The sequence below is a fragment of the Notothenia rossii genome, assembly GCF_949606895.1.
Source record: "Notothenia rossii genome assembly, chromosome: 9".
In the NCBI taxonomy this organism is placed as follows: domain Eukaryota; kingdom Metazoa; phylum Chordata; class Actinopteri; order Perciformes; family Nototheniidae; genus Notothenia; species Notothenia rossii.
In genome coordinates, this window is record NC_136907.1 from 10190799 (window position 1) to 10217549 (window position 26751).

The window sequence follows — 26751 nt, forward strand, 5'->3', positions numbered from 1 at the left end:
TATGGATTTTTTTTTTTTTTTTGTAGGTTATTGAAATGAAGAGACCTTTGGATGATCCACGGGAACCCTGTCAACACTCTGAGCTTCAAGCCCACCTATAACTTAGTTGAATGTGTTTTTACTTGCACAATGCACTCTGTACTGTAACTGTACCTGAATGGGAGACAGGACAGGGGTAGACTTCACAGTGGTCTCCCCATCCCACTCCAATGGAGCAGCAGCACTCCTGCTTGGTGACGTTAGTGGCCAGGACGCTGTCGCAGAACACAGTGTCGTCGAGGTTCAAGTAGCATTCCTTCTTCTCATCCACCTGCACTCGAACTGCTGCGGAGCAAACATGATGAACGTTAGGAAACAGAGGATTGTTTGTTCACAACTAATGACTGAACTGGACTGCAAAGGGCTCACCAAGCTGGGCTTTCTTTTAATTATTGTTAAGTTTGAGAGTTAGTTTATAAACAGTAGAATATACGATTTGACATTATATAACCATTTATTAAAAATAGTTTGACTATCAGACCTTCAGATTGGTTTGAACCAAAGTGTTTTGGGTTTGGGACAAGCAGGGATATAATGTTCAGGCCTGGATTAAGCTCCGGGATAAATGTGGGTCCGCAGTAAGACGGGAGGATTCAGAGCAGGCTTACCCTCACAGCTGTGTTTGTCCTCTGAGAGCACAAAGCCGTGGTTGCAGGCGCACAAATACGAGCCCGGTCTGTTCTCACAAGAGCCGAAGGGCTTGCAGAGACTCCTGTCCTCGGCACATTCGTCTATGTCTGTAAGGGAAATCACACATGGCACTCTGGGTATTTGTATAAATTCAAACACCATCTGAGTTGCAAACAAATAGATTTTGTTCTTTTTGTTCTTAAAATATCCTCAGCAATTTTTGGCGCTATGCCTCAACTTATGTGGCAATACAAAAATAACAAACGTTGCATAAGTAAGCGTGACGATGCAAAACAATGACAATTCAAAAGATAAAGATTATACAAAATATGATTGTTAATAGCAGAACAATAGAATACATCCTATAATATAATAAAGAGGTAACAAATACGATTTGTAGAGGCTGACCTTGGCATCTCCTTCCTCCCACCAGTGTGTAGCCCTTCTGGCACTCACAGTGGTACGAGCCCATGTTGTTGATGCAGCGGCCCCTCTGACAGTTCGATGGCCTCTCACACTCATTGATATCTGAAGGGAAGGAAACAAAAACAATGTAGGAATGTGAAGCATGCAGTGAGCAGGATATTACAAATGGATCCAAACCGATCTGGACTCACTCACACTCTGTTTAGATAGCCCTGTGCTGATTACTTATCAAGAGTAAAACCAGTTTCGTGCCTTAAGTATTGCTTTTTTGTTCCATGTAAACAGTAGTGTAAGAAGTACTCAAATATTAAAAAGTAAAAGTAGCAATATAAAATTGTAAAAATACTCGTACACAGGCCTGGTTCTTTAAACTATTTTTCTTTTTGTATTTACTTATATTTTTCTGTTTATCTGTGTTTTGTGTTGCACTGTTGGAGAAGCCTGTGACCTAAGAATTTCATCGGCATAACTACACTGTAGCTATGTTCGTATGACTAAATAAAGAACCTTGAAGGGCTCCATTCAAAAAGTACAAAAGTATTTGGGTCAAAATATACTTAAAGGTGGGGTATGTAATTTTGGAGAAACCAGCTCGAGTGCGCTCGAATTTGAAAATACACAACCGGAAAAAAATCTGCCCCTTCCTTCAGACTTCCTAACAGAGCCCCTCCTCCAACACACACGAACGCGCACATGACCAATGAGGGGCCACGAGATAAATTCAAGCACGAGATAAATTCATGCACGAGATGGAAGGCTGACAGGCAGGTAGGCAATCCAGTTACTTTAGCCGGGCCGGCTCAGATGATTGGTCGTGCTTTTTACAGCGCTACGGCTTCCACAGATGAAATGTTTTCATTTACATTTCATGTATCCATTGCTATCGGGATGTTAAGAGCATTCCATGGGATGTAACAGAAAGTGTTTCTGAAATAAATTACATACCCCACCTTTAAAGTTCCAAAAGTAAAAGTATTCATTATGCTTTAAGGCCCATTTCAGAAATCATAAATATCATATGACTGGATTATGGCTATTGGTTCATTCATGTGTTTATCCTAGCTGGTAAAGACAGATCTCTTTTTGTATTACCTTACCTGCTGCTGGGTATTTTAACATATAATCTGGCAGCAAAGTGTTTATTTATATTGTATTAGATTATAATCTGAATCTCTATCTAATCTAAATCTAAAACTGTCAGATAAATGTAATGGAGTAAAAAGTACAAAATTGTCTTCTAGGTTGTAGAGGAGTAGAATTCTAAGGCAATATACAATTAAAATACTCAGGTAAAGTATTAACACCTCAAAATTGTACTTAAGTACAGTACTGTACTGTATTGTACTCTGTTTTCCACTAATGCATGTGAACACTATTCAAATGAATGGTTTGTTGAATATTTCATGCCTTCGCAGTGGCTGCCCTCCTGTGTGCGCTGGTACCCCGGGTGGCACTGGCACTGGAAGGACCCCTCTGTGTTGATGCAGCGGCCGTTAGCACACAGCCTGGAGTCCTCACACTCATCAATGTCTGTTTGGGAGAAGGCAAAATGTGTGAACTTTGAACTAGTGTTAGAAAAATATCACTCGTCACCTTTTTGAGTTTCAATAATCAGGTTACATGTATTTATTATCCTTGCAAGAATGGAAGTAGTCATCACATACAGAGCATATGGGACAACTAGCTGAACACAGTGTCCTTCACATGCTCATATACAAGAGAGGGTGTTACACAGTCACAAGATGGAGGAATACCGGTTCAAAGGAGTATACAATGTTTAGTTCAGATTCAGCTGAATCATCATGTTAACCGTTGTCACATAGCTATCATATTCCTAAAAGCAGTCCTGGTGCTCTTCTAGGTAATCATACATCCTGTCATGTACACAGCTACGTAGGGCCTTTTTTATCATGTGCTACATTCAGTATTTTCCCAACAAGTAGCGATTCAAAATCCCTCATTACAACTTGAGCACCAAACAGCATGTAACGTCAGGTTAATGTGATGTAAAGGTTAGGTTCACTCACCACTGCAGTCTTTGTTGTCTGTATTGTAGAAGCCCTCGTTGCACAGGCAGCGGTACGAACGAGGGAGGTTCTCACAGCGGCCGTTAGGACAGATGCCAGGATTCTGACACTCATTAATGTCTGGTGGAACATGAAGCAGATTACAGCATACATCTTTTAAAGTGTTTAGTTATGCTGCTCCATTTGCTTGGAACCAGCTGTAATATGAGCTGAAACTCAGGGGGCCGGTCTCTCTTAGCAGATGCAAGAAGTACTATCAAAAAGCAGGCAACTCTGTCTGTAGAACCTTTTATGAGGATGTTTCTGATTGTGATTATGATGTGTTCTCTGTTCTTGCACTATTTTCTTTCTGAAAAAAGTGTATAAAGTGTTATGTCTTACGTATATTTATGTTGCATTGTTAAAAGAGCCTGGCACTTTAGATGTCCTTTTCAAAACTACACTGTAGCCATCGTGCATATGACAATGATGCCTTCAAAATCTTTGAATGAACGAGACATGAAAACCAGATTTTTGTCTGGATTAAGGCCATATAAAGGTTTAACAAACCCTACATGATGTCAATATTCACAGCGCATTAAACCATTGAACAAGTTCAAATGTGTAACCGTAAAATGCAAAATATTTAAATAACATTTTAAGGTATAGCATTTTCTCTTAAAATAGACTAATATTTAGATGTTTCCCTGTTGCCTTACACCACAATGATAAACTGACTGATTTATCCTGCTCTGTAACTAATGAGTATCTTTGGGTGGATAAATCAGTGATGTCATTTCCCACAGAGACCTTTTTTATGACTATTACCAGTCAGATAGCAAAATGGGCTGATTTAAAAGCAAAACCATCCGCTGATGGAGCGAGTACATTTTTTGTTTAAATGTTAAGCATGATAGTAAAGCCCTAAATGTGGCAGTGCCCCTCAAAAAACACACATGAAGAATACAAAACAGCTATTAAGTGATGAATGTTGCTGAACGGCAGGGATGCACTCACCATAGCAGATGCCCCCGCGGACCTCTTGTCCAGACAAGCAGGGAACACACTCATATGAGCCTGGTGTGTTCTCACATTGCTCATTGGGACACGTGTCAGGGCTCAAACACTCATTAATGTCTGAAATAAGTGGGAAGAAGTGTCAAAAACCCATGATTTGAAGAAGTATCGACAAGCACACACGCAGAGAACAGACGCAAGCATGTTATAGTGACACACTGAATAATAGGTGTTTTGTAGGTGGAAAGCCTGTGCACTGATATCACAGCTGTCATAATAATCAGTGTCTTATACCTTCACATGCTGGCTGACGGTGGGACTTGCTCCTGAAGCCGCCGTGACATTCACATTTATAAGAGCCGGGCAGGTTCACACACTTTCCCCCGACACCACAGATGTCCTGCTTGGAGCACTCATTCACGTCTGTAAAACAGAAAGTATAGAGCCAATGCAGGATCTTATTTGATGAAAACATTTTAACATGGAACTTAGCCAACCTAACTTACCGACGCACTTGAGTCTCCCATGCTGCACCATGTGTTTATAGCCCTGACGACAGTGGCATTTGTAAGCTCCTTCTATGTTGACGCAAAGGCCTCTGCCGTGGCCGCACGGTTCTGAATCACATTCATTATCATCTGGAAAACAGGAGAGAAGGGCGATGATGACACATGATGAAAAAAATGTTGAATACTTTAGAAAGAAAACAGATGGATGGAGAGCTCAGGGGAAACAATGCCCTGATTCCAGGAAGTGTTTTTAAGCACCGACTGTAGCATTGTTTCTTCAGTGATTAGATATGCGTCATGTATTAGATCAAGTACTTCTTACCTACTACCGGGTCCATTCACATATGTTATAAAAAACACACAGCTACGTTTAAATAGTAATATATTACACTCTAAGAAGACATAAGAAGAAGCATTATCAGTCAAAACTGTAATTCTATTTGCTTAAGTCTTTTAGGGGTTTTAAATGCTGGGACATTATGTTTAACTAATCAAATTACAGCTGTCAAAGAAATGAATTCACTGTTTAACTATAAAGGTGATTTATGTCTTAAAGGGCCCATGTCATGCTTTTCTGGTTATTACCCGTCCCCTTGTGTGTTATGAAGGTTTTTCTGCATGTAAACGGTCTGCAGAGTCACAAACCCTCAAAGTACACCCTGTAGCGAGTAAAACACAGAAAATACCTGTCTATGCTGCCCCAGAACGCCTCGTTGGGGATTTCTCTCTTTCCATTGTTTACTTCTTGGGTATAGTGACGTATTTCGGGTATAGTGACGTAACGTAACGGCTCCGCGGACCAATCTGCGGACTTCCTCACACACCCACTCGGCGGGACGTTGCGAGGCTCGCTGCTGCGAGGAGCGGGACACTGTGAGCTGGCTCACTGGTGTAGGGTCGGCGAGACAGCGAGACACCGCAGAACTCAGCCTGAGCACACACACAAACTCACAGCCAGGCTGCGGGTGTGTGTGTGTGTTTCGGGATGGGTTTCGCTGTGTCTCGCTGTCTCGCAGACGGCCACTGGGCTCACAGGGAGGGGGGGGGGGGGGCAGGAGCTCCAACAAGCCGTTTAGGACAGAGAGTGAATACACATACATACTACACAGAGATGCTGTATGAGAAACCAATGTGAGTTTGGAAAATTGCACAATATAGATGTATTTTAGTATACCTCAACAATGGAATTATGATCAGTAGAAATTGCCATGACATGGGACCTTTAATGACTTTCTTGTTTTTAAAATAAGATTTGTGTTTCTAAAAAGGGGTCACACTTCTTAAATCCATCAAATCAAAGAAGCAGATGACTTTCAGTCTCTAATACAGCTTAGAGACTCTGTCATCGCTGGATCCTACATTTCCCATGATGCATCTCCAAGTCCTAGGTGAGAGCTTGTTTTATACCTAAAAAACTCACTTCAAAAGCACCAAATGCATTTACTGTTTTTCGCAAGATGAGGTATTCTCCATGGGAGATTTTATTATTATTTATACTTTTAGTTTTGATTTCACAAGTGAATGGGCCCCCACAGCCGAAACACAGCATTTCTTCTAATGTATCTATTTTTGATTCAGAAAACAACCATTACTGAGAGTGATTGCACCCAAGAGCCAGAACAAGTATTTTAATGCTGATCTAAAAGCACTATCTATATATAACCCAGGAGACAGGATGAGAGCCACTGCTTACAATTCATAGACGGTTAAATTATCCCCTTCTATATAAATTATATATCTAACTGAGTATGCTTGCCAGGAGACATCCATGCATTAGAAACCTCAGGAGAAATGTCTCTTTGCTATCCATCACCGTGTCTCTACCATTGTCTCTTACCCTCACAGATGTTCCTCTGCGGGTTGAGATGGTAGCCAGGGTGACAGTGACAGATGTGGCCGTTCAGGCTGTTCTCACACTCCCCGCGACCACAAATGTTCCTGCTTAGCCTGCATTCATCTGCCTCTGCTTCAAGGAGGGAGCACATGCATCTTATATAAACATACATATATATAGATACATAGCAGATGTATGTGGGAATATATATTATCATTATTTAATATATATATATAAAGCTGGTAACACTCAGCTGCTAACATGTTCACACTATTCAAGTTTTTAAAAGCATCTGGCTTCTTTGTATCAAAGCCAACGACAGGTGTCAGTCAGAAATACAAAGAGAGGCTGATGAAAACACCCATGAGTAGAAATCCAACACTCAATTAAGAATGTTTTTTTTCTTTTTATGAAAATGAAGTGTCTCACATAACCTGCTTCTTAATGCCAGCACGAAAAAATAGTTATGTCAACACTTAAACATGAAGAGTGTGAACATCGCCTTCAGGCTGATTCATGCTTCATGGTTGAATGCACGAGGCATGCACAACCGTCTGTTAGGGATTTAAGAAGCATGCGTCACACTACACTTTGCTCACTGTTAAGCTAGACTTTCATTATTGATTTCTATCAGGAGACATTGCCTCAAGGTCCAAAATACTTTTTTGCATGCTTTCATAAATGATGTTGTTACATGGAAAAAGTCAACATGTCATTTGTGAGTGAAGGACCACAATATCTTCTCTTACTGGGGAATATGAGAGCTGGGTTTTCCAGTTTCGATGCGCATGAAACATGAACCAGCCTTTACAGAAGTAACTCTCTATGACGTTAAAGCAGAATACATGTTTGAGTCTGTTTGCAGGAAACTCACGCAAGACTTTTGTCTGTGTTTCGAAGGGGTCATTGCCTGGGGTCATTCTCACGATTGTTGGCGGGGTGGGTTTAACAACTGTGGATTCAACAGAGGAGAGATGAAGTGGGCAGACTTTAGGAGGAAATATGACATGTTGATCTTTAGTCCCTGATGTTTTTCTCTTCACCACACATGGGGAACATTTATCTACACTAGTAGTTGCAAAAACATTCCCCTTATTTTGACAGGTGGAGTACATTAAAGGTGGGGTATGTAATTTATTTCAGAAACACTTTTTGTTATATTCCATGGAATGCTCTTAACATCCCGATAGCAATGAATATATTAAATGCTTTGACAATAAATACATACAAAAATATCATCTGTGGAAGCCGTAGTACTGTAAAAAGCACGACCAATCATTTTAGCCGGCCCGGCTAAGATAACTGGATGGCCTACCTGCCTGTCAGCCTTCCATCTGTGCACAAACTTATCTCGTGCCCTCATTGGTCATGTGCATGTTCGTGTGTGTTGGAGGAGGGGCTCTGTAAGGAAGTGGCAGATTTTTCCGGTTGTGTACTTTCAAATTCGAGCGCACTCGAGCTGGTTTCTCCAAAATTACCTACCCCACCTTTAAGCACCAGTAGTTAACATAAATTATTTAGCGTTTTTTTAATATTGTCCATATGGAGTGTGAAGAGGGGAGTTTACCGGGCACACGGCGACTGGTAGTGCTGGTAGGAGGCTGTTCAGTCACTTTCTCTGGATGTGGATCTAAAATAAATGAGAAACAGCAACTGTTAATATACATAATCCGTCCTAAACAAACCAGAAGCAGAAATGTTTGAGAGGTGAGAAGAGTGGTGTGAGGCGTATTTAGGACTCACCCTCCTTTTCGGGCTTAGGGGGGAAGATGATGGGAGGGAAGGCCATGGTCTCTATTGTAGTTTGGAGCAAGTATCCTTTCCCAGCAGGGCAGATCTTACTGAAGGCCACTGAGCATCACGTCACATCAGAAGAGAGGAGTTCACAATCAATTAATTTCACTTTTATATAATCTCAATTCTTAGGGAAGCAAGTTTAAAGATATTCCAGATGTTGGCTGAATTGCTCAACTTCCTTGTTTCTTACAATACATTAATTGTATAAATATTCCAATATGACATCAAAACATTTCCAATATGCCATTTAAATTAACAGTATGACAGAGGAATTTATTACGACATTTTATTTGTATTTATTTTATATATTTTATTTATTTTATGTTCATTGGTTTTAAGTATTTTATTAATCACAAAGTTATGTTTTACTTGGAATGTATTGCCTGGGAAGGGGGGGAGGTTAGAATAGTTTTTTGAAGCACTTTATTTCCTTTTATGTATGAAAAGTGCTGTATAAATAAAGTTTGATCGATTAATCGTTAAAAATAAGTAGGAAATGTTCTCAGCCAGTAAGCTCTCCTCTCCGTCCACTCACCTGTGCCCACCTGAGGACATCTTTCACAGTTGCGGCCCCAGGCTTTTCCCACCGTGCAGCAGCACATCTCCTGGGTGAGGGGGGTGGCCAGCGCGTGCTCGCAGCCCCGGACAACAGAGGCTATCAGGAAGCACTGAGCCTGCTCAGCTTGGGACTCTGACAGAAGAGACAAAAGGGAATCATTTGGGAATCCCACTATGAAACTAAACTATAATGTTATTCAAGTGGATTTCCAGTGAAAGGCAGAGAGAGGCCTCTTTTCTCACCAACACATCGACTCCTGTCAAACACCCAACCCGCCTTGCAGGTACATTTGAAGCTGCCCAGTGTGTTCAGACAGTCTCCGTTCTGACAGACACCCTGCATCGAGCACTCGTTGATATCTAACAGGTTGGTCAGAAAAAAAATAAGAAAAAGGTTATTTTGATAAATATTTATTATTGCAACAAGATCTTTGTCACATAGAGGCTTTGAGCATGCACTGCTAAAATCCAAAAGTTCCCTCCAGGGAGTTTCTCTCTCACACACTCCCCGACTGCCTGATGGCCTGACTTTAACCCCTTTGTTTTCTTCCGTAACAAAGTGACATCACTACGCAACACTCACGCTTTTATTGGCTGGCGTTTCAACACATTGCACATGATAGGCTAAGGGGTGGAACATCTCTAACTTGTTGACCAATCAAAACACAGCCAGCCAGACTGGGCTCTGGTTTCAGGCAGAGGGTGAGAAAAGGGAGCTTTTTGAACATTAAAGCATGTATACATGTCACAGTAGAGGAACAACAAACAATTATGAACCTGATAATTAGTAGAATAGGGCCTCTATAAAGCAGAAACAACTCTCAAACTCAGCCTGTACTTGCTACAGAGCGTTTAGCTTCATCCTTACCTTGACAGTGAGTGCGGTTGAATCTTTTATAGCCCTGTGGACAGGTGGAGCCGTACTCTTCCACAATGGTATGCTTGACTGATGCATCTGAGGATGGAGAAGACAAGGCAAAGCACAGGAGGGGAAGGGGAGAAAAACGCCAGTGAGTTTCTGTAACGGGGAGGCCTGAGGTTGGATCGTACAAACCAGCTCTACTCGATAATTCCCTTGAAAAATAGTTGTTGAACAAGCGCAATAGATATTGAATTGCAGCTCTTGTTAGTATTCAGCTTTGACAATCTCAGAAAACTTTACAGGATGTTTAGCTTATCTTTCGGCACCACATGCTGTTTTCCTGAATAAACTCATTTTAGGTAAAACTAACAATTTGGGTAACTTTCTGAAACAGACAATTAAACAACAAGTAATTTACACAATCACTGGCTACGTTTCCAGAGGTGTTAAAGAAAAAAAGGCTTGAACCTCTCTCTCAAGCACCCATTCCTTTTTTCATTGAGTGTAGAAGCTTCACAAGATGTCAACTTTGACAAGCAATAGTTGACATCTTGAGAAGACACTTGCTTGAGTTAGATGACAACATTATTCTCTTAAAAATCTCCTCCCAAAATGTGAATAAGTAATTCTGCTTGATTTTATGATTGGACAATTTCACCAAATGTTTTCTTTTCTTCTGTCTTTGCCTTTCTTTGTACTTAATAATGCCAGCTTTAATGAGGCCTTTGTTGAAATGTACAGTAGCTTGTCAAAAATTAGGAAAGTCTTTCATGAGGTTTGAACTAACAATGCAATATTACGTTATTATTCTAACCCTAAATGAGCTTTGAACATCTAACACTGTTGTTCTTCGCTCCATCAGGGAGTAAAAACATGTAAGTTTTATTAGTGCGCTGTGGGAAGCCTGCACCCACACAAACATCGTGAAAGGCCAAGGGTAAAGATAAAAGAGGGTAAAGATTACATCAACCATTTTCATAAAAAGTTTATAAATGGATATGAATGTAACAAAACAGAAATTACTCCGGGCAGGAATCCAGTTGTCTGAAGACTAACCAGACGTACAGTATATCGGGTTTTGTCAAAGGCTGCATTGTGTGAGTCAGAACTGAGAGACGGAATAATAGCGGAGTGGAAAAACGTGAGTAGCCAAGATTTTCTTGAAATCCAATCTCCAGCAATGTGATGACAGTCCTGCACTGGGCAGGCCCAAAGGAACACGCTTAAGTGGAGGGTTATTTTCCACATTCTCTTTTTCTGTCTCACCGTCTGTGTGTAATTCCCGTAATTTCTCCGTTTTTTTTATTCCCAACCGTTCACACACTCCCTAACCCGCCTCACCACTACCTTTCATGTTCATATTTTTATCGGTATGGAAATTGTTTTAATCAAGGGCCATCGTTTTATAAGATGAAATGGAAAAATTGCAGGGAATGTTTGAAATGTTTGGCTCAATAAACAATAATTCATTCCCAGGAACACACGAGATGTAGACCGGATAAAAAACAACAAAGGACTTCTTTCAATAAACAATTTGCTGTTCTTTGACATTGGAATAAAACAACTAGATAGTCTACACTTGGCATCCAAACAGCTGGAAAAAGTGAATCAGAGTAGCTTGAAATTTAAAAGGTACACAAAAGATGAATTCCTCAAACCAAACTGTAACTCACTTGGCAGTTTGGGGCACTGGTAACACTTGTGTTGTCCCCATGAATTCCCGACGCTGCCGCAGCAATCCTCCTGGTTGGTCAGAACAGGAAGTGGGGTGCTGTTGCACTAAAGCGAGACGAGAGAGAGAAATGCTATTATTGGAAATACAAATAATAAAAAGCCTTTTCACTTTGTCTTTGACTGCAGCGTGAACTCACAGCTTGTTTGGGTGTGGTCTCCTGGAAGCAGCGTCCCTTCGGTTTGTGTCTGGAGGGGATCGGCCGAGGCCCTGTCTTGTGAGGAGGCTTGACATCTGATTGGTCGAGAGCTTGAATGACTACAGAGGTGTCTGGTGTGTGGTGAACACGTACATTTAACTGCACTGAAAACATAGGAAAAGAAGACATTGGGGGAACGAAATGCATCACAAACTCATATTTAATCATTAACCAAATCAAATTGATAGATGCAAAAGCTCTAACATTATCTGTATTGAATGATAGATACCTTCAGAAGAGTGTGACATGGGTAGGGTGAAAACTGAGTGGGTTTGCATCAACTGTGTACGCGATATGCTTAAATGCTCCAGTTGCTTATGGATGTCTGGCTTCAAAGATAGGGGGTAGATGGGCTGCTTGTTGCCCCGCGCTGCCTGAGCTTGCTGCGTGTGATGGAGTGGAAACTGGCAGAGCCGCCCGGTGAAGCCAGGCAGGCAAAGGCAGTGCTTCCTCGAGCTGCAAACTCCTCCATTCATACACGTCAGGGGACACACAACTGCAGAGAGAGACAGGGGGAGATTTGTCATACCGAGGGGTGAGCAGTTCAGAGCTATGAATCACATCTGTTGAGAGGAAAAGGAAATGCTTACACACACTCGAACATCATAAGTAAATAAGAAGTTATGAAACACAAAAAAAGGAAGTTATTCATGAGTCTCGTCTGAGTGGAATTGCTCATTTTGTATCCATTCACCCCAGGGAGAGACTCAGGCTGATGATTTTGTGTTATATCATACAAATACGGTAGACAGACAAAATAAAAAGGTTTGTGGTATGATTCACTTTGAGCTGTACCACTGTAAAAGTCACATCAGCTTGACAGACTAACAGGTCCCTCCAGCCAGTCAGCAGCAGGTAGAGTCATGGATCTGTTCAACAGCTTTATCCTGACATATGCGAGAGATCTAGAAATGCATGGGAAAGTAGCTAGCTGGAGAGAGATTCATGGCAAGTGCAGTATTCACAGCCGTTTTATGGGGAGCTTTTGTTGAGTCCAGTTGTTTTTTAAATATCCACAATAGAACAATCAGAGGAAATTGAGAGCGAGCAATACTGTGGGGAAAACTGCAGGGAAGGAATCCAGAGAAAAAGAAAAAAGTGAAACCAAACAATGCTACTATGGCACGACCATCATTAAAGATGTAATGCTGAAAGTCCACGACATGTCGGAATTCATAGTATGTGAGATTACACATACATTCAACATTTTGGGATACCTGAGCCATTATCCCTGAGAAAAATAGGTTTCCTTCTTAAAATGTCGGTTTAAAAGATCCCAAATATTATCACTTTAAAAACAACTTGCTTTAACAACAACTTGTTTTACTACCAGTCGACCAGTCGCTTTTTAATTATCTGCATTCCAATTAAGCACCATAAGACAACAAACACTTCTAAACAGAGGTACATTTAGCATATTTTCAAGCTGGTACTTCTTGTTGCCATTTCGATCTGCTAATCGGTGAAGTTTGAGCTTTAACACACACACAAAACCTCAGCCTGACAGAGGAGGGGTGAGGGAGACGGCGAGAGGTGAGGAGAGGAGAGAAGAGGTGAGGAGAAATAGGATAGGAGGCCTCTTTTTGCTGCTGCGCCAAGTGTATGCACATGGAAGTTATTAGACATGGACTGCCAGGGAGTCTGGGCTGTGGCGTAATTGGGGGACAAGATCACTTTAAACACAGCAGGGACATCCTTGCATAGTGAAAGTCTGGTAGGAAAATTAAAAGGACATAAATTAAACACCCGACTGGTGGGTTAAAATGTTTAAATCTGAAGCTAAATGGATACTTCAGAAGCAGCCTTTCACTGCCTAACAGCATGTGACAGTGGTCTTTAACCGCCAGGACTGAGAACAGGCAGCAACATGCAGAATCAGACTGAAGTCTCAGGTATGGCGGGGAAAAGAAGGTGAGCAGCACAGACTGTGGAGGCGGAACATTTAAGAGCTCGTTTCCAGGGTTCAGATTTAGTCTCAGCACTGGATTTAGAACGAGAGGAAACTAGGAAAGATGCGGGGGTTGAAAATAAGGATAGCAGACAGAAAGTCAGGAAAATAAAGTATTTTCCAAACGTGATTACACAATCTGAACCCACAGAGACTGGAGAGAGGAAGCACTGTAAGGAAAGTCTGGGCTGAGGCCCCGTCTGGATGAAAAGGTGTCTGAATGAAGAATGGTCAGGGTCAATGCTAATGAACAAAGAAGAAAATAAGGGAATCATATTACAGATTTTATGGGTGGAGTCAGGGACGCGGGCCGTGAGAAAGAGATCTGTTTGTGAAATTAAGTCACTGTGATGACATGAAATATAGTGCAAAGTACAATACACAGCTGCCAGCACACCTCCTTCTACAATCCTGACAAACACCAGCTTCTGCAGAAACAGAGCGTCAACCTCATACCCTCGTTTTCTCTTTCCCAAAATAAAAATCTGGAACCCACTTAATTATCTAAAGTAACATTCAAAAACGACATAAGAAGTGGACACAGTCACTGAGACAGCAGCCATTAGTTTGGGAACAATGCTTTTTAAGCCCTTGAGTTTGTCAATGACGTCCCAAGACAAGAGGGTGGAGTACAGCTAAAGTTAGTGTCATGCCACTAAAATCTTCTAATTAACTTTTAGGGTACAAGTTTAGGAAGATACTGTAACGGGACAACACCCAGTGCGGGACGACACTTCACAAGGTAGCCCTGCCATAAAGCATTTACAGGGTTATCCTTATTGTACTCTAAATTGGAACATCATTTAAAAAATAAACATTACACTTTATTGAAGAAAACTTGAAAATAGCAATCAAGACCAAAAGCTCATAAGGAAAATGTTTAATGAGGTAATAAATAAATAAAAAGTAGTCATAGACTTCTATCAAATCAGACCAACTTCTGAAAGTACTGTTTAAAAAACCATTGCATTGGCGTCTGCTCTCATTGGTTAGCTGGCCAGCTACGGTGTGATTGGTCAACCGCTTAGATAGATCCTGCCCCTTAGCACGTACAATGTGTTGGCATAGTAGCCAATAAAAGCGCCAGTGTTGCATAGTGATGTCAATGTGTTACAGAAATAAACAAAGGAGTCCAATGGAGTGTGTGAGAGAAACTCCATCTGGAGGAAATTCAGGGATTTTAACCTTTGCAGACCATTTACATGCACACAAACCTATATTCCAACTGTTCCAACTTAGCTACCCATTGTTTCTTTTTTTTTTTTAACATTATTGATAAAGTTCTAAATGCTGTTATTAACCCAGAATTAGACAATCAAATAAAGTCACTTCTCATATATCCATAAGCTAGTTTTCCTTTTTGTATTTTTCTTTTTTTGTTACTGTTTTTCTTGTTCTTTTTGATCAAACTAAATCTCTCAACAACAGGAGGTAATACCACTGCCCTTTATTCCTTTATCCTCCAGATTATTGGATGCTATATAAAATATGTGTCTAATGTTGTTTTTTCTGCAGAGCTCCAAGACGAATAAATCATTTGGATGTCATAACACACAATGGCAGATCTCCCTTACATCTGCCTCCTTCATTTCAGCTTGAGAAATACTGGCAATGCAGCGGCTAATGTTTTCTGCAGATCTCATATGTGAACGGGTGTGTTCTTCCATGTGTGTGTGAGAGAGCTATTAAGTGGAGGGTGTATTCTCTCCTGGAGCGCCGCTGTGGTTGGACGACTGCACCACATTACATACTGAAAAGAGCAAAACGCTTTAAAGTTGAGATCATAACAAGGACTTTACTTTCCAGCGGACTTTCCCTTTAAATCATCAACTCATTAGCAGGATTTATGATCAGAAACTGCTCATTGACTCTCGCCGTCAGTCAGTTTAGCGTCTCACTCTTTTCATACCACGCCTTTGTCTTTATGGATCTAACGCATTCCTGAGTCTAGAGGTGGTGTGTTATTAAAAATCAAACGCACATATTCGGTGGTCTGAATGACTGTGGCAAGAAATGGATTGGAGAGGGAGTGAAGTAGTTTTGTTACTTTGATTATTATTTTCCATGAAAAAAAGGGAGAAAGTTAAGAAAAAGCCAGCATCTCATTTGAAGATGATTAATCTTTAATTTGTGATATTTAGAGCTCGACAAAGTGATTCAATTAACGTGAACTAGCTAAGAAAAGACTCAAAGTTGACACTATCCTTTCTGTCTGCGGAAACCTAATATAATATTGGCTCAAAGGTATTTTCCAAGACAGTCAAGAAGCGTATAATTTTCCCATGCAGCGCTCACTCCAAGAGAAAACTGAAGTGAAAAACGAGACAAAAAAGAATGGGGGGAAAAAGTCTTTGTTTTCCATCTCTTCACGTCAGAGTGTTTCATGTGACATACGAGTGAGAGCCCCGTCTTCATGAGGTCATTATTCACCGAGTGAGGAGAAAGACAGATCCCCTTACAGCATGAAATGACAGTGGGAACATATCTGTTTCATAGACTGTATAATACATCTGGGAAAGTGGGCGAATTAAGCTAAACGAGGCAGAGATGTAAAAATCGGGGGAATAAAAAATAATGTGACGTTTCAGTGAGATTATTGTGATTCCCAGACTTTTTTTTTTCCTTAAAGGAAAAACATACTGTGCATTCCTCAACTGCTAAGTAAGCTAGGCTGGTGTAACACAAAATATACCATGCATGCCACATGGAGACAAAGTAAGAGAACGATTTTTTAAAGTATTTACTGAATACAAGTAGTGGGGGAAATTAAACTGATCTGTGGTTTTTTTGCAAGCAGAACAGAAGAATGTCTTTGCACAGCCATGAATATGAGTAGTAAGAAAGAAAGAAAGTAAGAAAGAACACAAAGGGAGGAAAGGTTGTCCTCTAAGTGCCCTGTGACCACCCACCCACCCACTCCTGTCTGTCAGTCTGTCTGGAGATGACGCATCTTCAGCCCCCTCCCAGCACAGCGGCCTTTTTTTCGCCGCAGCCGCACCCTCCCAGCTCAGAAACAACAAATTACAGTCCTACAAACCACAGCTCAGAAGCTCCCCGGCACGCAGAGCTGAAAGCTACTGCAGACAATATCTCCCAGATGTTACAATGGCCTGATCTGTCGCTTTCTTTCAACCGTGGGGCAACAATTGAAATGTACCCGATGATGCAGACCAATCAGTTTCACTTTGATTCAGTCAGAACCACCCCATTCTGAAATTTAAAAATGGATGCCATAAGAGTTTTGGTCAACAGTAGTTAAAATCTTCAGTAGAGAGATACATATATTTTGATATGATACTTCTACAAATATTCACTTTTACATGTCGTCTCCAGGAAGTCAATGTTCCTGGCCAAGAAGAGGTTCGACAAATATAACCCAATAAAACGTCAACAACTCTTTTGACAAGTTAAAGTTTTATACATCTAAAACAAACAAGATATTATCTTATCTGTTTTATAGAGTTGTTAGTCCTTCAGTCTAATGAAAAGCCATCTTTTGTAGGATTTTCAACAACAATATCTGCAATCTTCTCGCCCTCAGCTTTTGTTCTGGCACATGTACCATAAATGCAACCTTTCTCAGCTTGCTGGAATCGGCAACCTATGTTGTAATGGAAGAAGTGAAGCTTGAAAATACTGTATAAGTAAAAAATGCTTCTTACTTGATTTATTACCTCAGTAATCATTTGAACAAAGAGTTTTTTGCCTCAAGCTGTATTGCTCTGTAGCTGTATGTCTTCTTCAATTCAGCATGGTGTTCATTTTGGGAATTTCCAGAAAAATAGATAATAAGTCTGCGTATTCGTAGGGTTTGGCTATCTTGTGATTGACACTTCCCTACCACAGTGTTTTTTGGGAGCTCTCTTTGTTTTTGCCTTTGAACTTTAACCCTTTCACAGTGTTTCCACTTCATAAAGGTTAATTGTAACACTTTAGTCGCCTAAAAATATCTGCAGTAGTACTGGCTGGATCCTCTCATAGCATTTCTTGTTTCAAAAACACAAAATGGAGACAGCCAAAAGGCCACCGTAGTCCACAAACCAATGTGTGACGTCACAGTGAGTCTCTACTTTTGATAAACAGTCTTTCTATGCCATCCAACGCCATTTGAATGACCTTAGACTACCGTGACTAAGCCACGGCTGAGTCCCACAAATGTAAATACTTTGCTGTCGGAGTCTCTGTTTAGAAAGAGAATGGCTATCATCATATGACGTGCTTCCCTTTACCATCAGCTCCAAGTGGGAAACCGCATCCCCAAATACGCCTACCATCAACTGGCACCGAAAGACCACATACCACACCGAGCGAGAGAGAGAGCGACGCATGAAGTGGGTCGGACTCTTGCAGCTGAGCCAGACGTTGGGAGTAAATGACATAATCATTGCCTTTTGAAACACAAACCTGCATACACACTCCTCCTCCCCTTGCAAACCCTCCACGTTCTGTCAACCCCCACAAAGCTGAGCGGCCTTGGCCTCGGCTATCCAAACAATGGTGCTGCCCTTCGCCAGAGTCCACCAGTGTCACCAAAGGCATCCATTACCTCTCCCAGTGCGACTAAAACAACAGTTTGTTAACCCTAACACAAATGGGACGATGAGCAGAGAAAACTAAGAAACTGAAGCAGCCATCATGAAGAAGAAGGAATCTCAGGAAGGAGGTTTGCACTTATACAAATCAAAATCAAACTTGCACAATGCGATTTTCACATGTCATGCAAATATGCGGTATGGCTTCCATAGCTCTTGGGTGGGCACGAGTCCAGCGTTACCCTGTCACTCCTCTCTGGCAGAGATGTTTGTGGAAAGAGAGCCAGAGAGTCAGACAGGATCTCGGCACAGATAGTGATGATGTCATATAATGAGTGCCTAAAAGCTCCAGTGAAAGGAACCGGAGGGCAGGCAGGTAGAGCAGTGCTGACGGTGCTCTGTTGAGATTATGTCAGATACCTGCACTGCAGCGCGTGGCAGGTAATGTCTCTGGGCTGCTCACTCCCAGGCGCTGGCAGAGTTCATGTTTTTCTGTTTACCCTGGCTAATCGCTACAGCTAAGGTCCTGCACGGTGTGGTTGCAGTCCCTAGCGCTCGCATTCCTCTGCGCGGCTTTAAATAACTGTTCCGTTTCTCCCCCTCGCTAAGCAAATGGGAGGAGAGTGTTAAAGATGGCAAAGAAGGCTGTTTGTTTGAGCCGGGTTTAGTACACTGCTCCTGAGCACCAAACACACTCAGGCACAAACACGCGCACACACACACACACACACACACACACACACACACACACACACACACACACACACACACACACACACACACACACACACACACACACACACCATGTATACATCACTTCAGGGGACATTACATTGACTTACATGCATGTCCTGGAGACTTATCCTAACCTTGACCATAACCAACACATGCCTAACCCTAACCCTTAACCTTACCCTAACCAAGTCTTCACCCTAAAATGAATGATTCACCTCCATTTTGTCCCCATAAGGGAGGCGAGTCCCCACACGTGACTGTGTAAACATATGTAGGCCCCCACAAGTATAGCAATGCTAGGCCACCCCCACACACACACACCATATATACATCACTTCAGGGGACATTACATTGACTTACATGCATTTCCTGGAGACTTATCTTAACCTTGACCATAACCAACACATGCCTAACCCTAACCAAGTCTTCACCCTAAAATTAATGATTCACCTCCATTTTGTCCCCATAAGGGAGGCGAGTCTCCACACGTGACTGTGTAAACATATTTAGGTCCCCAAGAGTATTGTAATGCTAGGCCACACACACACACACACACACACACACACACACACACACACACACACACACACACACACACACACACACACACACACACACACACACACACACACACACACACACACACACTTCTCTTGTGACGTTACAAAAAAACCGACTAATTGTTGCTTTGTTTCCATAATGAAACCCCTGCTCAGATCAGGGGGATTTTCACTCTAATCCTGATGGATGAGACTGTGGATTTAACCCTTTTAACAACATAATTCATATATCACAATGTTGGGCTGCTTTAAAGTATGGAGAGATACTATTTATTCACATGAAAATTATTCTTTGAATAGTACCTTGAGTATTTCCAAGAAGATCATACTCAACTATTCATACATACAAGACTGTGTTCATATGCATACACCCATAGCATTTATAGTTTGTCTACTTAGTGATAGTGTCCACTTTCGACACAGTGATAGAAGGGTTAATGAGGCTGGTGGATCCCAAATACCCTTGTGTTATTTTCACAACATGCATAAATAGACCGGGATAGGTGACAGAATGTGCATCCATAAATATTAAAACTCCCTAACTCCCCTAACAAGAGCTAATGAGCAGCATATAACTAGTCATGATAAATGCGCATATGATCAAAAGGTGGAAGCTCTCATAATTTCAAAGGCGCATATGAATGTGCAGGAGCCTCTCGCACATGGGTTTGTGATTGAGGGGGTGTGAGTATGGGAGCCGGGCCCAGCTTCTCCACTGAGCTCAGTCCAACCTACGGAGTGCTGCAGGTTTTTGGTTGCCTGTGTTAGACCGCCTTCTCCAAATTCTGCCATGAGAGAAAGAAGAGTGTGTGGGGAAGAGCAGAGGGCTTTGAAGGGTAAAATAAACTCTAAACAGAGAGAAAGCACAACCGGCTCTGTCTGTTGTATTTAAGGAACTTGTCTATATTTTCAGGCTCCCATGGAACTCTGACCCATGCCAAGGGCAAACCAAAACAAACCACAGGGCTACTACTGTCATTTTACTCTAAATACAGAACCACATGGGAAATCCTGAAATAGCCATATCCACTTCTCATGATGCCCATTTTAGGGGAGACCAGACCAGACCGGGATATGATAAAACCACTTCCTGTGCAACGTGAGGCCCCATGCTTTAAGTTATTCCAGAAAAAAAAGGATAATCTAGAGTAGCCTGGATGTCTGGAGCCCCGATAGAAAAGAGATGGTGTCGAGATGCAGAAGAGAGAGCAGCTGCTGTCAGTGAGGCTGATGGATGGGATGCCTCTCTGCTGGCAACGGCAAGAAAAAAAGAAACTATTTCTAGTTTGAAAAAAGGTCAAGGCATGTGCACGGATACAGAATCTTTTTGAAAGGATGTCTTTGAACTACTTCTTTTACAAGTGGTCAAAGTGTGAGGCAGATGCTCGCACATAAACAAAAACACTTAGCAGAAAAACATCTCTACTTCACCCGATCCTGCAATTTACACCAAGCTTCCGCGTGCTAAGGATTGAATAAGTTGGCCGTTGGATATTTTGTCGGCCAAACACATGGACATAATTACAAAGACAGTCCTTAACTGTCGGTAAACAGGTTCAGGTTGCATAGAGACATGGAGGAGGACATGCGATAGGATTTTTACAATGTTTTACTAATGAGACTTGCAAGACCATCCATCCTATTCTCGACATAAATGCTGATACTGCCCCCACAGATTCCGAAGATGACTTGATATGATGTAGAATCCAAGAAAAAGTCGAATCAGGCTGTAAACGCCTACTTTAATCTTCCTGCCAACATGGCTGGGAGGCTTTCAAGTTTCCGTGCTTTTATCAGTTTTAGGAAGTGTGTTTTGATATATGGATATATCAATGAGATGTCATGTGGATCCCTGGAAACATATGACCAGAGCATATCAGGCATATATCATCTTCACTGCAGAATGTAGATTAGTTGTGTGAGTGTTCACTCAATGAGAAAGCAAGTCGCATGTTATTTGCAATGTATGCTTGAGCTCAGAGAACATGTGTAAAATAATGATTATGCTATGATGTATGCTGTATACTATATATTAAATAGCCAAGTACTTAGTCTAACTGCTTCCTACTTAACCAGAACAGATATTCTGTAATCCCTGACCGTGTGTGTGTAAGATCTCTCACATAGGACACAAAGCGCAGAAGAGTTGCCGATTTGTCTTCATGTATCTGTAGCGAGTGAATGTTTTTAATGTAACCATTTACTGTTTAGGGTCCCTCTAAAAAGCCTTAATTCATCCTGAGGGGGACAAGAATATCTATGTTTCATAGCAACCAGTCCAATTGTTATGAAGGCATTTTACACATAACCACAAATGTCACCCTCACTATTTAAAAATGTCAATGTGCCAACACCAATAAAGTCCATTACACTGACAATGATAATGTGTTATTTATTTATCCAGGGTTACATAATGTGACTAAGAGATGTTGCTTCCGTGTATAAGTTCTGTTGTTCAGTGACCTAAACTAATTTTTCATTCATGAGTTGTTGTTGAAGTGAGGTACTTTGACAACCATGTGCACATTTTTCATTCAAAAATAAGTGCACGACAGGCAGAGTGGAGATCTACTTAAGAAAACAGAGACATTGCAGAAAGTGAGTGTTAATTAAACAAATAAAAAGAGCAACAAAATGTAACGATATATCAGCATTATACATTGTCTGCCCTGCTTTCTAAATATCTGCATAGTCCATTTGAACACAAACCCTTCAAACACTAGTCTGTACCAAATTTCATAGCAATCCATTCAATATAGTTGACATATTTGAGTTTGGAACCAAAAGGACTGACCTACAGACAAATATTTGCAATACAAAGAGCCACACGGCTAGCATGACAAAAAGATATGTAAACATTAAATCTTTGCTTTCTTGTCTCTGTTTCGTAGCACAGTGAAGAGAATGTGCTGTGGATGAATACGTGAACAATGGCAAAACAATTCCTTAGATCATCTGCCAACACTGACATCTTGACTCCTCTACTTTGCTCTACAGATGTTTAACCACCATCCAACTTAAATGTAAGGTTCTATTTATTTATGATCCTGTAAACATGCCGTTAGGATTTCAAATGGTTCGGAGCAGATGTAAACCATGTAACAGCAATGTCCCCAGTTTCTTATTCCCAAGCTGTCGGTCACTTTTCCATGTTAAACTGCTCAATGAAGTCTCTCTCTATGACTCAAGGTAATGGACCGAAAAAGAGTTCATCTGCTGGCAGAAATCCCAGATATCTACTCAAAACTGACTGTTTCTTGATCGCCTGCCTGTCCACTTAAATTCCAGTGTTGAATTTTACCGTCTGTGAAAAACCGTGAGCAGATTGAAGCTCATGCACTGAAAGGCATTCTGCACACACTGACAGGAAATACATTTCTGTGGAGGAAAGATTGACTTAGTTTGGGTCTCGCGGTGCTCACGTCACAACAGCACAAATATGGAAAAGTCTTCATATTGTTTCTGCTACAGGCATGGCCGTTTTAACACGGGAGAGAGACATTTCCACTTGTCCACACCACATTCCAGCTCTCAAACTGAACAACACACTTCTCCTCTCCAATCCAAGATGAACCCTCTATCCCCTTTGCCACAAAAAAAACTAATAGACCCATTTAAAATCTCTTTCAGATGCTTTGCCTGTGAAACCCAGGAGACAGGTGACTGTAGAGCTTCACTGCACAGACCCAATGTAAAGCAGCATGAGGCATTCCAGGAATCTAAAATGTCTCTCCTAAATTATTTGACACAGAAGCTTCAAAACGTGATGCACCACAAAGAAGTCGGGGGAGAAGAGGCAGCAGAGCCAATGCTCTGACTCCACAGCACTGCATGGTGTCAAGGAGGAAGAATCCTGCCAAGGCAAAACGAGGAGGATTCACTTGACCTCGATTAAATGCAGCCTGCTTCTTTCCACTACAGCAAACCAATGAAAACATCTGGAGATCTGTATGACCGAAAAAGCAACACAACCCCGCAGCAATTATCAAATATTTGCTGATGATTTGCTCTCTCGGCTTTCCATAGCCTTGGATGGCCTATTTATATCTATATATTCCTCATTCAGTAGCATTGCAGTTTAGCTTCCCCTTGATAATCCAAACCTGTGTAAGCATCCAGAGCGGCTTTAAACTCTGGACGCAATCACCACCGACAGTTTAGGAGGAAAACAAGTTGTTTTTAAGTTAGACGGATATAACTTTTGGGATTGTTTCAGTTGATTGTACTTTTTATCTTCCAGAAAAGAAGATGCCAGTGTGAGGACCACAGAAATAAAGCTGTTGCCTGATCACATTATGCTGCGATGGGTTAAATGTTATCTGAATATGGGGTTTATATCAAATGTGGTGAAAAAGAGACAACATTCTGTCCTCCACAGAAGAAGCTCCTTCTTACTCACAACAGACCAACTCAGGCACATCATTTTCTTATTTAGCTTCTTATTCTGTACAGCGAGTAAGAGAGAAGTGGAGCAGTGAAATCCAGTTCTGGGCCGGAGCCTGACGCAGACTGTGCGGCTCCACATCTCACCACAGCTGATCTGATACGGCAGAAAGGCTCCTCTCATGCCAACTAGACACTTGAGTCAGAGGGGAAGTATAGATCTAGGAGCAGATTTATATGCTATGTAATGAGCCATGCCTCAGTAATTAAAGTGTAATATGGAAACATTTTCCAGTTGTGTAGGGTAAACCCAGCCCACCTCATAGTAGTCACCTATTTATTTGCAGAGCAGAGTTTATTCCCACTCGGCATACATTTTAATGACATGTATTCAAGGTGGATTAATAGGCTGGTGTCAAATTGATGTACTGTAAGTTATAAAGAAGATAATGACCTTTAAAGGGATTATTGTCATTTTTATGTGGCAGTATTTGTACTCTATTTCAATGTTAAAGGACTTAGTAACATATGTTGATACATATGCAGTTCATATGCAATATGGTAAGATTATTTGGTTTGATTTGTTTTGGTTTGAAAAAGTCAAAAATATCTTCTCAAATATTAGGGTGAGGTTTCTTTACTCTTCTGTGACAGTAAACTGTATATGTTTGACTTGTTCAGAACATTTGGGAAATACATATTGGGCTTTGGGAAACACATGTCGAAATACATTTTCTAACATTTTGCAAACCAAACAGCTCCTCAATGAACGACAATCTAACTCAAAGACATTAAAAGGGGTTTCGCTTTAATGTACTTTTTTTCTATCACTAATATACTTTTTCTGAAGTAACAATCCACAAGCATTGAGCAAGACTTTTCCTTGCAATAAAGTCAAGTAGTTATTTTTGAGTTGATTAGGAAGTTGCTGTAATACTTTTTCCAGCATTGACTTGTTATAACAGGGCCCATTTTGAGCATTTTATGGAGAGTTTCATGGTTGGCACTTTTATTGTTCCCATTAACGATTCAAAGTATAGGCTAGTTATTGTCCAATAATAATGTCTGAAAGTGTTAAAAAGCTAGTTATAAAGTACATCTTAATAGGCTCTGTCACGTTTTTTTTTATAAATGTACAGAAAAGCACCATTTATAAGCAAACCAAACAGGGCTCCCTTTTCTCCCCACAGAGGATAAACTAACCCCAGAGGTCAGAGCAGCACTATTAGTTAATCTCGGCGGCCTCATTATATCCGCCTGTAAATAAACAGCATTGTTCCACTCACCGACCCTGAAACCCTGTCCGATGAGCGTGTCTGCCACCTGGCCGTTCTCCGCGATCAGCGTGGTGTTGTTGCCCTGCTCGCAGGTATCCTGACACTGGCCCTTAACACAGATCCTCTTGCAGATGAGAGGAGAGATGACCACCTTGAAGCGCTCCCGGGTGGAGGAGCGCTCCGTGCACCACACCAGCCTGTGGACGCTCAGCCAGATGACCAGCAGATGGGCGATCAGAGGGGGCATCCTGGCATCCTTCACTGCCCTGCACAGAGACCCGGGGACATTAAATCACTCCAGCTCAAAAGCGCCTGCTCTGTAAAAACCCAGGCAGATTTGTGACGTTTCATACGGTGGAAGCAGAAGAAAAAAAAGCGCGTCCTCCCCTCCTGATTTCTCCTTTTAAAAAAAACAATCAATCCGTCAGCAAAACCGACACGTTGGACATCTTTAAGAAAAGTTTCCCTCGTTGCAGTAGTTTTTTGAAAAGTTGCCCTCGCTTTTTGGGTCGCTCCTTCCTTCTTCTCGCCTGTTGCTTTGGAGAGAGTGCGTATGTGGGATTGGGAGAGAAAGAAGGGAGGAGGAGAGGAGGAGAAGGGGTGAGCCAACCCTCTCTGGAGAAAGCTGGCAGCGGGCCAGCCAGGCGGTGCAGCAGCGAAGCTGAAAGTGGTTTCCTTGTTGGTTATTTCTCCATACTAACTAACACCCCCTCCTCTCCTCTCCACACACACTCTTCAAATCAAATCCGTACAGCTGTGTGTGTCACTCTGATAATTAAGAAATACTGATCTGTATTGTGTTTGATTAGTTTCTGATATAGGCTACACAAGTATTACAATGTGCATTTGTCTTGCTATAGAAACTTATATATCAGATACATTATAGACCCTGCATTATCTCTATATAACTTATTATTTGATCAGACTACAGTAACTATATTACTATATCATGTCAATAAAAACGTTTTCCAAGTTTCAGACATAGCAAAATGTGTAGACATTTTATGGTAGGTCATGGGGTTCATGCTGAGGTCAGCATCAGGGGTTACTCCACCTGTAAGGATACAGCTAGGTGGACATCTGGTTTCTGTCTCGTGATAGTTCAAAATGTAGGTATAGGAAAAATATGTGACATCTGCACTACAGCTTTACAGATGTGTGTTACATGATGTGATGAGTTCCACAGGTCAGTTTCACACATCATGTCGGTTCATCTATCGAAAATGTTGCACTTTAAATGTACAAATTCACCATCAGATACCAAGGAAACTGCTTTTTTCTTGTCCTTGTCAACACTTAAAAGAGGCCTTATGCTTTTGGGGGTTTTCCCTTTTCTGTGAAGTATTATAGGTGTGTATGCATGTACAGTAAATGGTCTGCAAAGCCTAAAATCCAAAAGTTCCCTCCCCTGCCTGAAACGCCTCCATTCTTCCGTAACATAATGACATCACTATGTAACACCTGCACTTTTACTGGCTAGCATTCCAACACATTTTAGGCCAAGGGAAATCTCTTAGTCGTCCACTCACAGCAGAGCCGGCCAGCTAACCAATCAGAGCAGCTGTTGTTTCAGATAGAGGGTGAAAAGTTCCTAAGACTGTCTGAAAACCTAATTTCAGTCATATGTTAAACTTATGCCTGGGAAAAGTCAATCACACGACGTAACAATAAAAAATGTGAAAATGTTGGGGTCACAGGGACAAGGGG

The 26751-nt window shown here is 41.4% G+C and overlaps 1 protein-coding gene across 4 annotated transcripts in view; it reads right to left on the reverse strand.

Annotated features, from left to right (window-relative positions):
- The window catches only part of ltbp3 (latent transforming growth factor beta binding protein 3), a 33000-nt gene extending 7383 nt beyond the window's left edge, over positions 1 to 25617 (reverse strand). For 2 of the 4 annotated variants that reach the window (XM_079648389.1, XM_079648386.1), the window contains exons 1-19: positions 25054 to 25617; positions 11839 to 12105; positions 11550 to 11713; positions 11352 to 11457; positions 9685 to 9771; positions 9060 to 9176; positions 8794 to 8949; positions 8205 to 8312; positions 8029 to 8091; positions 7336 to 7413; positions 6465 to 6593; positions 4625 to 4756; positions 4413 to 4541; positions 4119 to 4238; positions 3123 to 3242; positions 2503 to 2625; positions 1078 to 1197; positions 648 to 776; positions 154 to 324 (exon numbers count right to left, since the gene is read on the reverse strand). In XM_079648389.1, the coding sequence (XP_079504515.1) occupies positions 154 to 324; positions 648 to 776; positions 1078 to 1197; positions 2503 to 2625; positions 3123 to 3242; positions 4119 to 4238; positions 4413 to 4541; positions 4625 to 4756; positions 6465 to 6593; positions 7336 to 7413; positions 8029 to 8091; positions 8205 to 8312; positions 8794 to 8949; positions 9060 to 9176; positions 9685 to 9771; positions 11352 to 11457; positions 11550 to 11713; positions 11839 to 12105; positions 25054 to 25291 (2557 nt within the window). In that variant the 5' untranslated portion in view covers positions 25292 to 25617. The remainder of the gene's footprint in view (positions 1 to 153; positions 325 to 647; positions 777 to 1077; positions 1198 to 2502; positions 2626 to 3122; positions 3243 to 4118; positions 4239 to 4412; positions 4542 to 4624; positions 4757 to 6464; positions 6594 to 7335; positions 7414 to 8028; positions 8092 to 8204; positions 8313 to 8793; positions 8950 to 9059; positions 9177 to 9684; positions 9772 to 11351; positions 11458 to 11549; positions 11714 to 11838; positions 12106 to 25053) is intronic. The other 2 variants (XM_079648387.1, XM_079648388.1) reach the window with 2 other exon arrangements.
- Between the last annotated feature and the right edge of the window lie 1134 nt (positions 25618 to 26751).